The sequence below is a fragment of the Apodemus sylvaticus genome, chromosome 1, assembly GCF_947179515.1.
Source record: "Apodemus sylvaticus chromosome 1, mApoSyl1.1, whole genome shotgun sequence".
Classification (NCBI taxonomy): Eukaryota; Metazoa; Chordata; class Mammalia; order Rodentia; family Muridae; genus Apodemus; species Apodemus sylvaticus.
The window spans coordinates 191,782,723-191,796,341 of NC_067472.1; the positions used below are offsets into that span (position 1 = coordinate 191,782,723).

At 44.4% G+C, this 13,619-nt stretch overlaps 1 protein-coding gene across 4 annotated transcripts in view; it reads left to right on the forward strand.

Annotated features, from left to right (window-relative positions):
* The first annotated feature begins 9,004 nt into the window (after positions 1-9,004).
* The window catches only part of LOC127674415 (platelet glycoprotein VI-like), a 50,318-nt gene continuing 45,703 nt past the window's right edge, over positions 9,005-13,619 (forward strand). For all 4 annotated transcript variants that reach the window (XM_052170220.1, XM_052170226.1, XM_052170211.1 and 1 more), the window contains exon 1: positions 9,005-9,197. In XM_052170220.1, coding sequence (XP_052026180.1) covers positions 9,164-9,197 — 34 coding nt within the window. In that variant the 5' untranslated portion in view covers positions 9,005-9,163. The remainder of the gene's footprint in view (positions 9,198-13,619) is intronic.

Sequence of the window (13,619 nt, forward strand, 5' to 3'; positions counted from 1 at the left end):
AGATTTTACATGGCAAAGTCAATTTTAAACAATATCTATCCATAAATCCAACCCTATAGAAGATATTAGAAAGAAAACCTTAACTTAAGGAGGTTGACTACATCCATGAAAACACAGGAAATAAAAATCTCACATCAGCAAAACCAAAAGAATGAACACACACACACACACACACACACACACACACACACACACACGAAACCACCACCACCAAATTAACAGAAATTAACAATCATTAGTTACTGATAGCTGTCATTATCAATGAACTCAGTTCTCCAGTCAAAAGACACAGACTAACAGAATGGATGTGGAAATAGGACTCATCCTTCTGCTACATATAAGAAACACACCTCAGCATCAAAGATAAACATTCACCCAGAATAAAGGCATGGAAAAAGATTTTCCAAGCAAACAGACCCAAGAAGCAAGTTGCTGTAGTGATTCTAATGTCTAATAAAATAGACCTCCAATCAAGATTATTCAAAAAACATGAGCAAGGACACTTCATACTCATCAAAGGAAAAATCCACCAAAATGACATTTCCATTTTTAACATCTATGCTGTAAACACAAGGACACCTACATTGATAAAAGAAACATTACTAAGGCTTAAATTACACATTGAACCACACACATTGATAATGGGAGACTTCAATACCTCACTCTCACCAATGGACAGTTCATCCAGACAAAAACTAAATAAATAATGGAGCTAACTGACATTGTAAACCGAATGGACCTAACAGATATATATAGAATATTTTACCCAAACCCAAAAGAATGTACCTTCTCAAAGCCTCATGGATAGAATACTGGGGGAGACATCTCCAACTGGGAGGCATTTTGGGAGGGCGGTAGGAATAAACATATCCGCAGACACTGATGCTTTGTTCTGGAAATGGTCTCCTGTACTAATGCTTTCAAGGTTCTCTCCCACTTTCTCTTCTTTTAGATTTAGTGTATCCGGTTTTATGCTGAGATCCTTGATCCATTTTTTACTTGAGTTTTGTGCAGGGTTATACATGTGAATCTATTTGCATACTTACACATGCAGACATCTAATTGGACCAGCAACATTTGTTGAAGATTGTCTTTTTCATTGTATGGTTTTGATTTCTTTTTCGAAAATCTAGTGCCCATAGGCGTGTAGGTTTATTTCTGGGTCTTCATCAACCTGCCTGTCACTGTACCAATGCCATGCAGTTTTAATGTCTATTGCTCTGTAGTACAGCTTGAGGTTAGGGATGGTGATTCCCACAGAGAGTCTTTTATTGTTCAGGATTGTCTTCCTATCCTGGACTTTTTGTTTTTTTCCCATATGAAGTTGAGAGTTGTTCTTTTAAAACCTGTAAAAAATTGAGTTGGAACTTTGATGGGGATTGCATTGAATGTGTAGATTGCTTTTGGTAGGATGACCATTTTCACTATGTTAATTCTACCTATCTACGAGCTTGGACGTTCTTTCCATCTTCTGAGGTTTTCTTCAATTTATTTTTTCACTGCCTTGAAGTTCTTGTCGTGCAGGTCTTTCACTTGCTTGGTTAGAGTTACGCCAAGATATTTTATGTTATTTTTGCCTATTGCGACAGGTGTTTTCCTCTAATTTCCTTCTCTGCCTGTTTATCATTTGTATTTTTTTTTTTTGATTTGGTTTTTTCGAGACAGGGTTTCTCTGTGTAGCCCTGGCTGTCCTGGAACTCACTCTGCAGACCAGGCTGGCCTCGAACTCAGAAATCTGCTTGCCTCTGCCTCCCAAGTGCTGGGATTATAGGCGTGCGCCACCACCGCCCGGCTTTATCATTTGTATTAAGGATGGCGACTGTATATACAGCCACACTGCTTACCTTATCAGCTGCAGGAGTTCTTTGGTAGAATTTTTTGGGATCGCTTATTTATAGTAATCATATCTTCCATGAACACTGATACCTTGATGTCCTGCTTTCCAATTTGTATTCCCTTGGTGTCCTTTTGTTGTCTTATTGCTCTAGTAGAATTTCAAGAACTATATTAAATAAAGGGGGGGGGGGTAGGCAACCTTTTTTTGTCCCTGATGAGGCTATGGTTTAGTGGTGAGTGCGCTTGAAAAATATATGAAAGGCCTTGATTCAATCTCTATCTGTAATTATATGTATATGTATATATATATATATACATATATTAATATTACAATATATTAGGCACATTCTTGATGTTGAAATGGCAATGTCACTACCAAAGGTGTGCTGACGGTAGAGTGTTATCCTTTGGATCCAGGCCCTGTCATGGGTTGGCAGGATTCAACAGACACCAAGGCAGACTTTTCCTCACAGTGGTTGTATCACATCACATTTCCTCCAGCAGGCACACAGGCTCCATCTTCTCACTGTCCTCACCAGTATTTGCTATTTTTCATTTCTTATTGCACATTCTGTAGTAATTTTATATACAAATAAAACATATTAGATCATATCTATCCTTTTTTCCCCCCGTGGAAACCTTCCTGGAAATCCTACCACACCCTCCCCCTCCTCCAGCCTCATGACTCCTCTTTCCTCCTTCTCTTCTTTAAGATTTATTTTCATACATGTGTGCCGCATGAATGAAGGTGCCGGCAGAAGCCAGAAGATGGCGCCAGATTCCGTGGAGCCACAGTTACACATGGGCGTCATCCAGAAGATGTAGTTGTTGGGAAGTCAACTGGGGTGCTCTGGAAGATCAGCAAGCACTCTTTACCAGAGAGCCGTGTCTCTTGTCACCGTCTTTTCTCCTCTTCCTTCACTTTTCCCTCTTCCCCTGATCTTATTTTTGCTGCCTCCTAAATCCAGTTAGTGCTGTCCTAGGTGAAGGGCCATCCAATGAAACATGGGCAACCTACTGTGGGTCAAACCACAAAGAATGATGACTTTCCCTCCATTAGCAGCCTAACAAATGCTCCTCAATTAGGGGTGGGATAATTAAAAATTTTACTTTAATTATATGTATGTAGGTAAGTGTATACATTACATTAGTGTAGGTAGCTACAGACTCCAAAGAGGGCATTGGATTCCAGGCTGATGTGCATATTGGGGACTGTGGATTCCCGGCCAACACACCAAATGTGAGACTCTGACAAGCCTTAACTTAGTGGAGACATCTGAGTGAACAATGTGGAGATGGGAATTGATGCAAAAGCAAGAGGAATTTATTGTTCCAACATGTTGGGGTCGTCCTGCATGTGGAGAGAGAGAATGACCCAGTGCAGCCCATCTAGTGAGTCTTTATCCGGTTCTCAAAGCAGCAGCCATTAGGCACAATGTGATTGACAGAACAGTGTGACTTTTTAAAAAAAACCAATTAGTCTTTAGGGAATGCGGTGGCCAGGACTTCCCTTGTCTGTAGATGGCCAAGGGTCCATCCTGCAGAATGTGTCATCAGCCACAGGTCATTTCCCCACCCACTCACCCACCCCCACTGTGGTCTGAGGAATGTTAATTAGCCTCTCCCTTCTGGAGGGGCGAGTGTTCCATGATCTTTCCAAAGTTCCTGAGCTGACCCCTTCATTCCCCCCTTTTCTTTGTGCATGCTTCAATCCTGAAGCAATTGCTGGTATTCTGATAGACCATCCCCCTGGTCTTCTGTATCTAGTTCTTTGTATCTCGGCTTTAAGATCATTAGCTGTGCTGTACCTATGTGTCCCTTAACAACAGCGACCAAGTGGTCCAAAATGTAGAGGCCAAAAGTCAACTATAGCTGGAGAGCAATTAGGGGTCCTGACAGGGTTAGCAACCCCGAATGGTCTATATGAGAGCAACACTCCTCAGCTAGGGCAGCACATAGCCCTCCTGTCCTGCAGTACTACTTCTGATAATGAAGTCGGTTATTCTTGAAGACGACTGATGGAAGTTTCTATTCTCTCTACATCTAAATCAATGGCTGCCCTCAGACTGTCACAATTTTCCCCTTGTAAGACCAGAGCAGAGGCCTTGGTGGCCGCCCTGGTTATCCCCAACCCCAACATAAGGGAGACAGTGAGTGCTTTTACAGGTTTGGCAGATGGGCACATAGGATGGGGAAAGGAACCAGAAACCAAAGGTACCACCAGGCAGTCACGATCGAGGTTGCGTGAGCTGGAGCTTGAGCAGATTATTTATCTTCCGTACCACCTAGTGGGGGGGGGTCTCTGGGGAGTGGGGTGTCTGCAGGTTTCACATGGGAAGCGTGCACCCAGGCTGCAGTACCATGCACCTTGGGAGCTATGGGAGTGGCTAGCAGAGCCAGGAAGAGCCCCTTCCATCAGGGTTCCAGCGACTGTCCCTGATGTCTCCTTACATAGATCCAGTCACCAGTCTGGAAGCAGTGAGGTGTCTCTGGCAGCCCTGGAGCATTTAAGACAGTTTGGGCCAAATCTCATGTTGTGAGATACCTCCTAGGAGGGTCCAGTGGACACCAAGGGAGCTGGGGTACCAAACAGGATCTCAAAGGGATTAGGTTAAAATGGTAGGGGCTGTTCTGGGCTTAGAACAGGGCCAAGGAGAGGGGCACCACCCAGTCTTAGCCAGGCTCCAAGTTCAATTTAGTTAATGTCTCTCATAGGGTTCTGTTTATTCTCTCTGCCTGTCCTGAGCTCTGGGGACAGTAAGCACAATGGAGCTTCCAATTAGTCCCCAGTATCTCTGTCAATCCCTGACTTACTTTAGAGACAAAAGCAGGACCATTGTCCCATCCAATTACCTTGGACACTCTGAACTTCTGGAAAATTTCCTCTAATATCTTCTTAGATATCATGGTAGCTGTTTCCTGCTTGGTAAGGAATGTCTCAACCCATCCAGAGAAAACATCTACAAACACTAGAAGGTATTTATAACCATATTTTCCTGGCTTAACTTCTGTAAAATTGATCTCTCAATACATTCCAGGCCCTTCTCCCCTAGGTCTTTTGCCCTGTTTACCCTTGGCTGTATTAGCATTCACTTGCTGGCATATCTTACACTGTTCTACTATCTCTCTGGTCTAGGACCTGAGGTCTCTTATATATATTTTAGGTCCCTTAACTGCTTGGGCAAGCTTTTTATCCCCTAAATGGGTCTATCTGTGCATTTAGCCTCGTAAACCTTTTGTTTACTTCCTGGGGAGTATAGTTCTCCCTTCTTGTGTGCACCATTGTCCTTTCTTTTCTTAGTAATACTTGGTAGGGTGGCTAGCAATCTGAGTCCTTTATTTTTTCAGCATATTTTAAGTGAGGCCATTACTTAGTTCAGTCCCATTTCCCAGTGGGTGTCTCTTGCAGGCCCATAACTGTGAGACACTCCAGCATAGCCACTTCTGGTGCTACTTAATCTGCCTGGTTATTGCCCACTGAGTCTCTTCCTTTTTGACGTCCTGAGCAATGAATAATACTCACAGTTGCCGACTTGATTAGGGCATCTAAGAGGTCCAAGACTTCCTGTTTGTTTCCTCTGATGTGAACAGTCCTCTCGGCATATATCTCTGTGGACATGGGCTGTGGCAAAGGCATACCTACTATCCATGTGGGTGTTAATTTTCTTGCTGGCTCCAAGTTCCAAGGCCTTGGTGAGGGTAATTAGTTCCACTTTCTGTGCTGAGGTGCCAGGGGGTAGAGTTTCTGCCCAGATGGCATGTGTTCTGTCCACCATAGCAGCATCTGCGTGTCTCTGACCTTCATGGAGAAAATTACTCCTGTCTGTAAACCAGGTAGCCTTGGCTTTTGGCAGATGTGAGTCAGAGAGGTCTCTCCTTTTTAGACATTTAGCTGCAGCCCATCAGTCAGGAAGTGTATCTGGGCTCTTATTTTGGAGAGTATGTCTTGCCCCAACAGGTGGTAGGAACAGTCTGGGGTGACCCTAAATGAATGGGATACCTGGCCCATCCCTAGGTCCACTGTTCTTCCGGTAGTCCACGAATACATTTTGGTGCCAGTTGGCTTCTTGGATCCAAGATCTTTTCTTGGAAACAGGGCCATCGGCTTGGAGGGCTGAGTGTTGAGCCCCTATGTCCACCAAGAATTGAGTGGGTTTCCCCTCCACTTTCAGAGTTATTCTGGGTTCGGGGAGGGTGTCTGAACCCCATCTACCCTGGTCACTGTCTTTATCCAGGGCTAACACGTTTGCCACGCGAGGATCCCTTTCCCAAGGCCTTGGTCTTCCAGTTTCAATTTATTAGGCTACTCTCAGGCCCAGTGTCCTCTCTCCTTGCAGTATATGCACAACTGCTCCTTTTCTGTCTCTCTTCTCTGCTTTTCCTAACTACTGTAGCCAAGACTCTCGGTAGAATCTTCCTCTGTTACTTTTCTTTCTTTCTCTTTCTCTGCTCCTTTTCCTCCTCTGTCTCCCCGTAATGGTAGACTTTCTCAGTCACCTGCACTAAATCCCTCCATGGATTGTCCTGTCTTTCTAGCCTCTGATATCTCTACTAGCCTGGTCTATAAAAGCCATTGTCACAGCAGCTTTATGTTGGGATCATAGGGTGTATATTGGAATGCCTCCACGAGGCACTCTAGAAAGACTGTGGCTACTCATCTAGTCCCTGCTTAACCTCACGTACCTTGGTCAAATTTGTGGGTCATCATGCAAGCCCCCCTTGAGACCTGCCAATGGAGTCTGGTGGTGGACCTTCAGGTGCGCCTTAGCTTTTGTCATATTCAAGTCCTAGTCAGGTCTGTCTAATTAGGGAAAGCCCACTGTCCATGACAGCCTGGTCAATTGATGGTGCCCCTATGTCTGAGGGGACATTCTTTCTGGCTTTCTGCATTATAAATAAAACAGTCTCAAAGAAATTAACTGGCATCTTGGAAAAAAGGGCGGGGGGGGGGGAGGAATTGGGCCTTCCAGTTGTACAAGTCGGCCAAAGAGAAGGGCCAGTATTGCATAGCCTGATTGTCTTTCTTTAGAGGCCCATATGTCCTCAGTGAGAGGGCCACTGTGGTATCAGCGGAGGTGACTCTCGGGTCTCCTCCCATTTCTCCCTAGTCCTGTATGGGCTGAGGATCCCAGCAAGGGTATGGAGGTATAGATAAGGAGGGTCTTGGAGCAACAGGCCCACTGTTGAAGGGTCTTGGAGGATTGACTTCTTCTCAGATCTGGATCCCACCTCTGCAGTTCCTTCTTCCTGAAGGCCAGAATCTGTGAGGTGGGTCTTGGGAAAAGAAAGGCTTTTATCTATGAGGGGGGAGGGGATTCCTCCACTAGGTTCTTCCGGGTAACTATATAGGTCACTTGGTTCAGGTGCCTGAGGGATTTTGGCCTAATGACTCTCTCCTCTACTGCTTTGACCTCCTGCAAGTCAAAATGTCATCAGTCTAAGTCAGTCTAAGTCCAAGAACACAGAACGAAATGCCAACAAACACAGAGAAAAGCAATCAGCACAGACAGATCCACCCTGCCACGGGTGGGCATCCAGGTTTAAGAACACAGAGGAAGACAATACACAGTCTTCCCCTTCCAAGGGCCCAGTTACAGACACCCATATGGCAGGAGCCAGATAAACAAGGTAATAGCAAGACTTGGCTGCTGCTGTTACTGTCTTACCATTTCCAGAAGGAACAGAGCCTTCCTGGCTCTCGGGGGGGGGGGGGGGGGGGAGGGGAGGAGGGATGGGGTGTGGGGGGTGGGGGTTGAAGTGTCTCTAATGTTCAGACAGGCTTACAGACTCAGACTTTGACAAACAGTGAGCCAGACAAAAAACTGCGTTGTTACCTGCTCGAGACCTTACTGCTCCAGCGTGTCCCCACAGGTCGGATTCCCGGCCAATGCACCAAATGTAAGAGTCCAGCAAGCCTTAACTTGCCAGAGACACGAGTGAACATCGCGGTGATGGGAATGGATGCTAAAGCAAGAGGAATTTATTGTTCCAACACGTCATGTTGGGGTCACCCTGCACGTGGAGAGAGAGAATGACCCTGGGCAGAGCCCATCCATCGAACCTTTACACAGTTCTCAGGGCTACCACCATTAGGCATAATAGAATTGGCAGAACAGTGCGACTTTTTCTTTCTAAACCGATTGGTCTTTAGGGAATGCGGTGGCCAGGACTTCCCGTGTCTGTAGGTGGGCAATGGTCCATCCTGCAGAATGTGTCCACAGCCACAGGTCAGTCCCCTGCCCCTGTGGTCTGAGGAACGTTAAAAAGCCTCTCCCTTATGAAGGGGCAAGTGCTCCATGATTTTTCCAAAGTTCCTAAGCTGACCTCTTCAACCTGAGGTCCTTTGGAAGATCACTGAGTGCTTTGGACTGCTAAAAGACAAAAATCACTCCACATGTCAGGAATGAGGTATTTTTTACTTTTTGGAGTTATAATGAGTCTGGTAGGTATATGTATTGGAGAAGGCACAATAAAGAAAACACCTATATGGTTTCTCCATCGGGGGAGGGGAGTTTTTTATTGTGAGCGAGACAGAGAGAGCATCCAGAGGCATCTGGAAGAGTCCAGACTAGGTATAAAAAGAAACAGACAGGACTTGGCCAGGGAAGGGGAAATAGCAGAGAATGTGGAAATAGAAAGAATAATTGGCTGTCTAGGACAAGGGAATCCCGGGGAGTTGAGAATGGCCAGGGTGCTGGTGTGGGGTTCTGAAATGTGACAGATACTTATGACTAGGAGCTGTGGGAACCCGGCAGCCAGTATGGGCTGCGATGAAACCTCAGGTATGTGCCAAAGGAGAGTCACAGGTCCTACTGCCAGAGGCAAGGGAGATGACTTCTCCTAGACATCTGTAACTGTCTCACAAATTCTTGGGGGAATGCTGACGTTTATCTAACTACCAGAAATTATTCTATTGTCAAGCTTGATCTGGGCCCAGGTACTTATTTCTGCACATATTAACTACCCTTTGGAGTTGGGGGAATTGGAATGACTTTTGGAACCGGCAATCTATGAGGCTTGGACTAGCCTTTCCCTAGTAACTGTTAGGGACTTTATGGGAGTCTAGGACAGAGTTTATGCCCCCTCTAGGCAGACAGATGGCTGACATACAGCTGGCAAAAAGAGATAAGTTATGGCTTTAAAAGCTGCGTGCAAGTCATCCTACTGGGGAGAGGTCCCTGTCTTGATGACTCTCGATTCGGAAAGCTGAGGCTGGTAGAAGCAGGGAGGAGGGAGTTCTTCACCCTCAGTGCATCCTGTTCCTGTGTCCCAGGCACCTACAACTCCCCTGCTTGGCCGCACAGCTCAGGACGGGGGCCGCACAACCATGTCTCCAGCCTCACCCACTTTCTTCTATATTGGTGAGTCCTAGTCCTAAGGGTGACCTGGGAAGTGCTTAGAACAATTCCCATGTGCAAAGAAATTAAAAACATCTTGTCCGTGGTAAATTTCAGTGCAAGAATGGAGTCTATGAGGTTCCATATGTTGGAAGGGAAAATAGAGATGTGATATGTTTGGTTTAGTTGTTTTAATTTGCCTTGGCAAACAAGTGTTCCAAGGCTATTTATACTTCCCTCCCTCTGTATCAGGAACACCAAGGCTGGCTTGCTTTCTTTGTTTCTTACTTTGTTTCTTTGTTTCTTTCTTTGTTTCTTTGTTTCTTTGTTTCTTTCTTTTTTCTTCTTTCTTCTCTTCCTCTTCCTCCTCTTTTTTTTTCTTTATTTTTATTATTATTTTTTTTGTTTTTGTTTCAAAACAAAAAAATTTGTTTTTGGAAAAAAAATTTGTTTGTCTGGTTTTTTTTTTCCAGACAGGGTTTCTCTGTGTAGCTCTGGCTGTCCTGGAACTCACTCTGTAGACCAGGCTGGCCTTGAACTCAGAAATCTGCCTGCCTCTGCCTCCCAGAGTGCTGGGATTACAGGAATGCGCTACCACCGCCCGGCTTTTTTTTTTCCTCTTTATTTGAAAAACACTTATTATTTATTTATTTGTTGTGTGTGAAATAAAAAGGAGAGAAACATGACTATTCCTAGGTATGGCAGAGAAAAAGGTTTGTTATAGATATGTAGGAGAGCATAGCCAGAGGGAGGGACGTCTGAGAGAGTCCAGAGAGGATGCGACCTTGATCCATGTGGGGAAAGGGGGGAGGGGAAGGGAGAGGGAAGAGGGGAACCAGGGGCAGCAGTCAGGAGGCCCAAAGGTATGAAGAGAGAACTGGTAACCAAAGTGTTCAGATCTCCATTGATTGTCAAAATTCTGAACCTTTAAAGCCTTAGTATAACAATAGCATAGCGAGAAAAAGGAACCTGAAACCTTTTTATTTTTCCATTTATTTATGTATTTATGTATTTATTTATGTATTTATGTATTTATTTATGTATTTATTCACTTTACATCCAGGCTCCTCCCCTCCCCCTCCTCCCCTCCCCTTCACTCCTGAGAAGGGGAGGTCCCTCCTGGGTAATTATCCCACCCTGGCCCTACAGGCCTAGATACATCTTCTCCCACAGAAGTCAGACAAGGCAGCCCAGCTGGGGAAGCAACCCATAGGCAGGCTACAGAGTCAGGCTTAGCCCCTGCTCCAGATGTTGAGGGACCTGCAGGAAGACCAAGCTGCACATCTGCTACATATGTGTAGGGAGCCTAGGCCCAGCCCACACTTGTTCTGTGGTTGGTGGTTCAGTCTCTGGGAGCCCCCAAGGGTCCAGGTCAGTTGTTCTGTTCGTCTTCTTGTGGAGTCCCTGTACCCTCCAGAGGCCTCAATCCTTCCCTCAACTCTTTCACTAGACTTCCTGAGCTCCCTCCAGTGTTTGGTTGTGTGGCTCTGCATCTGTTTTAGTAGCTGCCGGGTGAAGCCTCTCCGTGGACAGTTATGCTAGGCTCCTCTCAGCCGGCATAACAGAGGACCACTAATAGTGTCAGGGATTGGTTCTTGCCCATGGGGTGGATCTCAAGTTGGGCCAGTCATTGGTTGGCCATTTCTTCTGTTTCTGCTCCATCTTTGTCTCTTCACTTCTTGTAGACAGGACAAATTTTAGGTGGAAGGTTTTGTGGGTGGTTTGGTGCCCTTATCCCTCTACTGGGAGTCCTGCCTGGCTACCGGAAGTTGCCACTTCAGGCTCCATATCCCCCAACTACGTGAAGATGACTTTTTCAACATCCAATTACTTACCATGAGACATGGGCAGTTAATTGCTAAGAGCAGTCCTTGAGAAGCAAGTTTTTTAAAACAAAAGTATAGAAAAAAGTTACTTTAAAACCTGTTTTGTGACTTTGCTTGCTTGTTTATTTATTTGTTTTAGATTCTGGTAGCCAGGCAAACCTTTGTCTTTCTCAGCTGGAGGTCTAGAAGCTCTAGGTAAGTGAGGATGAGACTTGACTTACATTATGAAGAGAACTGAGAAGGCAGAAGAACTGAGAATGTCCCTTAAGCCTTGGGTGAAGAGCTAGGTGCAATTAGTTAATATTATCAGAAATCCAAAAAAAAAAATTAGCTAGAAGTATGATGTGTGGTCTAGTTAGAAGTATAAATGGTCTATGTATCAATTCAAATGACAGAGACATCCCCATTACTTAAGATGGTGGTCTCCATGGAGCCATTGGGGGCAGTGGTCAGTCTTTGGAGGCTATATAGGGCGTCATTTAATCTTCTGCTGTCATATGAAGCAGGATAGGTCTTTGAGAATTTTCCTGTAGAGGAATATGGGAAAACAGACTTTGACCAGGCAAAGTATGGCAATCAACTCCAAAATGTCCACACTTTGTGCAGAGCCCTGGTAGCAGTTTTGCTAGTGGTTAATGTTACCACAATCCAGGTGGAGTCAACTTGCTCCATATTTCTTCTTTTCTTCTTCTTCTTCTTCTTCTTCTTCTTCTTCTTCTTCTTCTTCTTCTTCTTCTTCTTCTTCTTCTTCTTCTTCTTCTTCTTCTTCTCCTCCTCCTCCTCCTCCTCCTCCTCCTCTTCCTCCTCCTCCTCCTCTTCTTCCTCCTCCTCTTCTTCCTCCTCCTCCTCTTCTTCTTCCTCCTCCTCTTCCTCCTCCTCCTCCTCTTCTCCTTCTCCTCCCTATCCCCTCTCCTGTTCCTCTACCTCCTTCTTCCTCCTCTTCATCTTCCTTTTTTTTCCTAAAACAGTGTTCTTTGTCCTGCTAGTTCTGTAGATCAGGCTTGCCTATAACTCACAGAGATCCTCCTGCCTCTGCCTCGTGAGTGCTGGGGTTAAAGGCGTGCGCCACCACTGCCCAGCCATATACCCTCTTTGACACCTTAAGAGGCAGGTGTTATGTCTACTATGGGAAGCTTAAACTGTTTAAATTCCATGGCCAGAAGCTCTCTGAAGAGTTTGAGGACTATTCGTCTATTAATTATACCTAATTTTAGGCTCTAGGCTTAATTTTGAAAACATGTACAGGAGGCTAATAAAGTTTGTTACTAAATGAACGGGTTATAAGTTAGTAGCTTACATATTTTAGAACTTTATCCCTGTTAGGTTTGAGCCATAAAAATTTCAGTTGGCCAGGCACTGGTGGCACACACTTTTAATCCCAGCACTTGGGAGGCAGAGGCAGGCAGATTTCTGAGTTCGAGGCCAGCCTGGTCTACAGAGTGAGTTCTAGGACAGCCAGGGCCACACAGAGAAACCCTGTGTGTTACAAAAATAAAAAAAAAAATTGAGTTGAAGATTTAATTGAATTACCTTTACCTTCAAAATAGAACTATCACCATTTTGTATGACTTAGTTTATCCAAATAGCTAAAGTTTAACAAAGTGAACAAAGACAAAGGAGCTAGACAATTACTGTAAACCTGAGTAGACCTTAGGAATTTATAAATCTTGATTATGCAATCTATCTTATTTATCAAACATATGCTGTTACTTATATAAATATGGACGCTGGTATTGAGCAGTTAGCAAAGACATAAATAGCAAGACATGTTAAATCAGCTTTTGTTTATCTGAGTAGACCTTCATAACCTTAAATTATATCATCTTACAAAATTTCACACCAATATAAAATAGTTTAGAGACCTTTGTTGCTTCCTTAGTCTAAAGGAGATTCAGTGATAACCTAAGGGCTTGGTTGAACTGAGAAGTTTTGTAAACTGAGAAGTTTTGTAATTGTTGCTTTGTATGAGGTGGTCACCTTAAGATGGTAAAGTCACATGACATGTACTTTTTAACCTTAGTAAAGATGGCTGCCAGATATGTGGTTGGTATTTATAATATCTATTTTTAAAACATGAGTTGATTCTAAGTTACATATATAAGAGTTGAATCATATGTGTGTGTGTGTGATAAGCTTTCAGTAATACACTTCAAGCCAAATTTTGCAACAGATTTTACAGATTCTTAAACCACACTGAATGAATTTATAGATGGTGAGATTAAGACTATTTACACAAGAGTCTTAAAAGATTTTTGAGGGCAGAGGGCAGAGAAACCATAGAGATAAAAGACTTTTAAGAGAGGGGCGTTATATAACCTAAGAGATAAGTGACTTTAGGATCATTTGTTTGTGGCAGTTGTTACAATCTGTGGGCATTTGGAAAGCAAGGGCACCAGGTTTTGATATGTCCTGAGACCAAGCTGTGGTAATAAAATCTGAGTCAGTGGAGGGAGAGAGGGGGGGGGCACAAACTGAACACCTTGCTCGGGAAGAGGTGTTCCTATACGCTCCTAATAAGGGGGCAGAGAGCAGAAGCTGCAGGGCTTCAGGCTGGGGCTAGAGAGGTGGTACAGTGGGGCTGCAGAGAGAAGGCCAGGGAAAGCCAGAGGAGAGAGGGGGT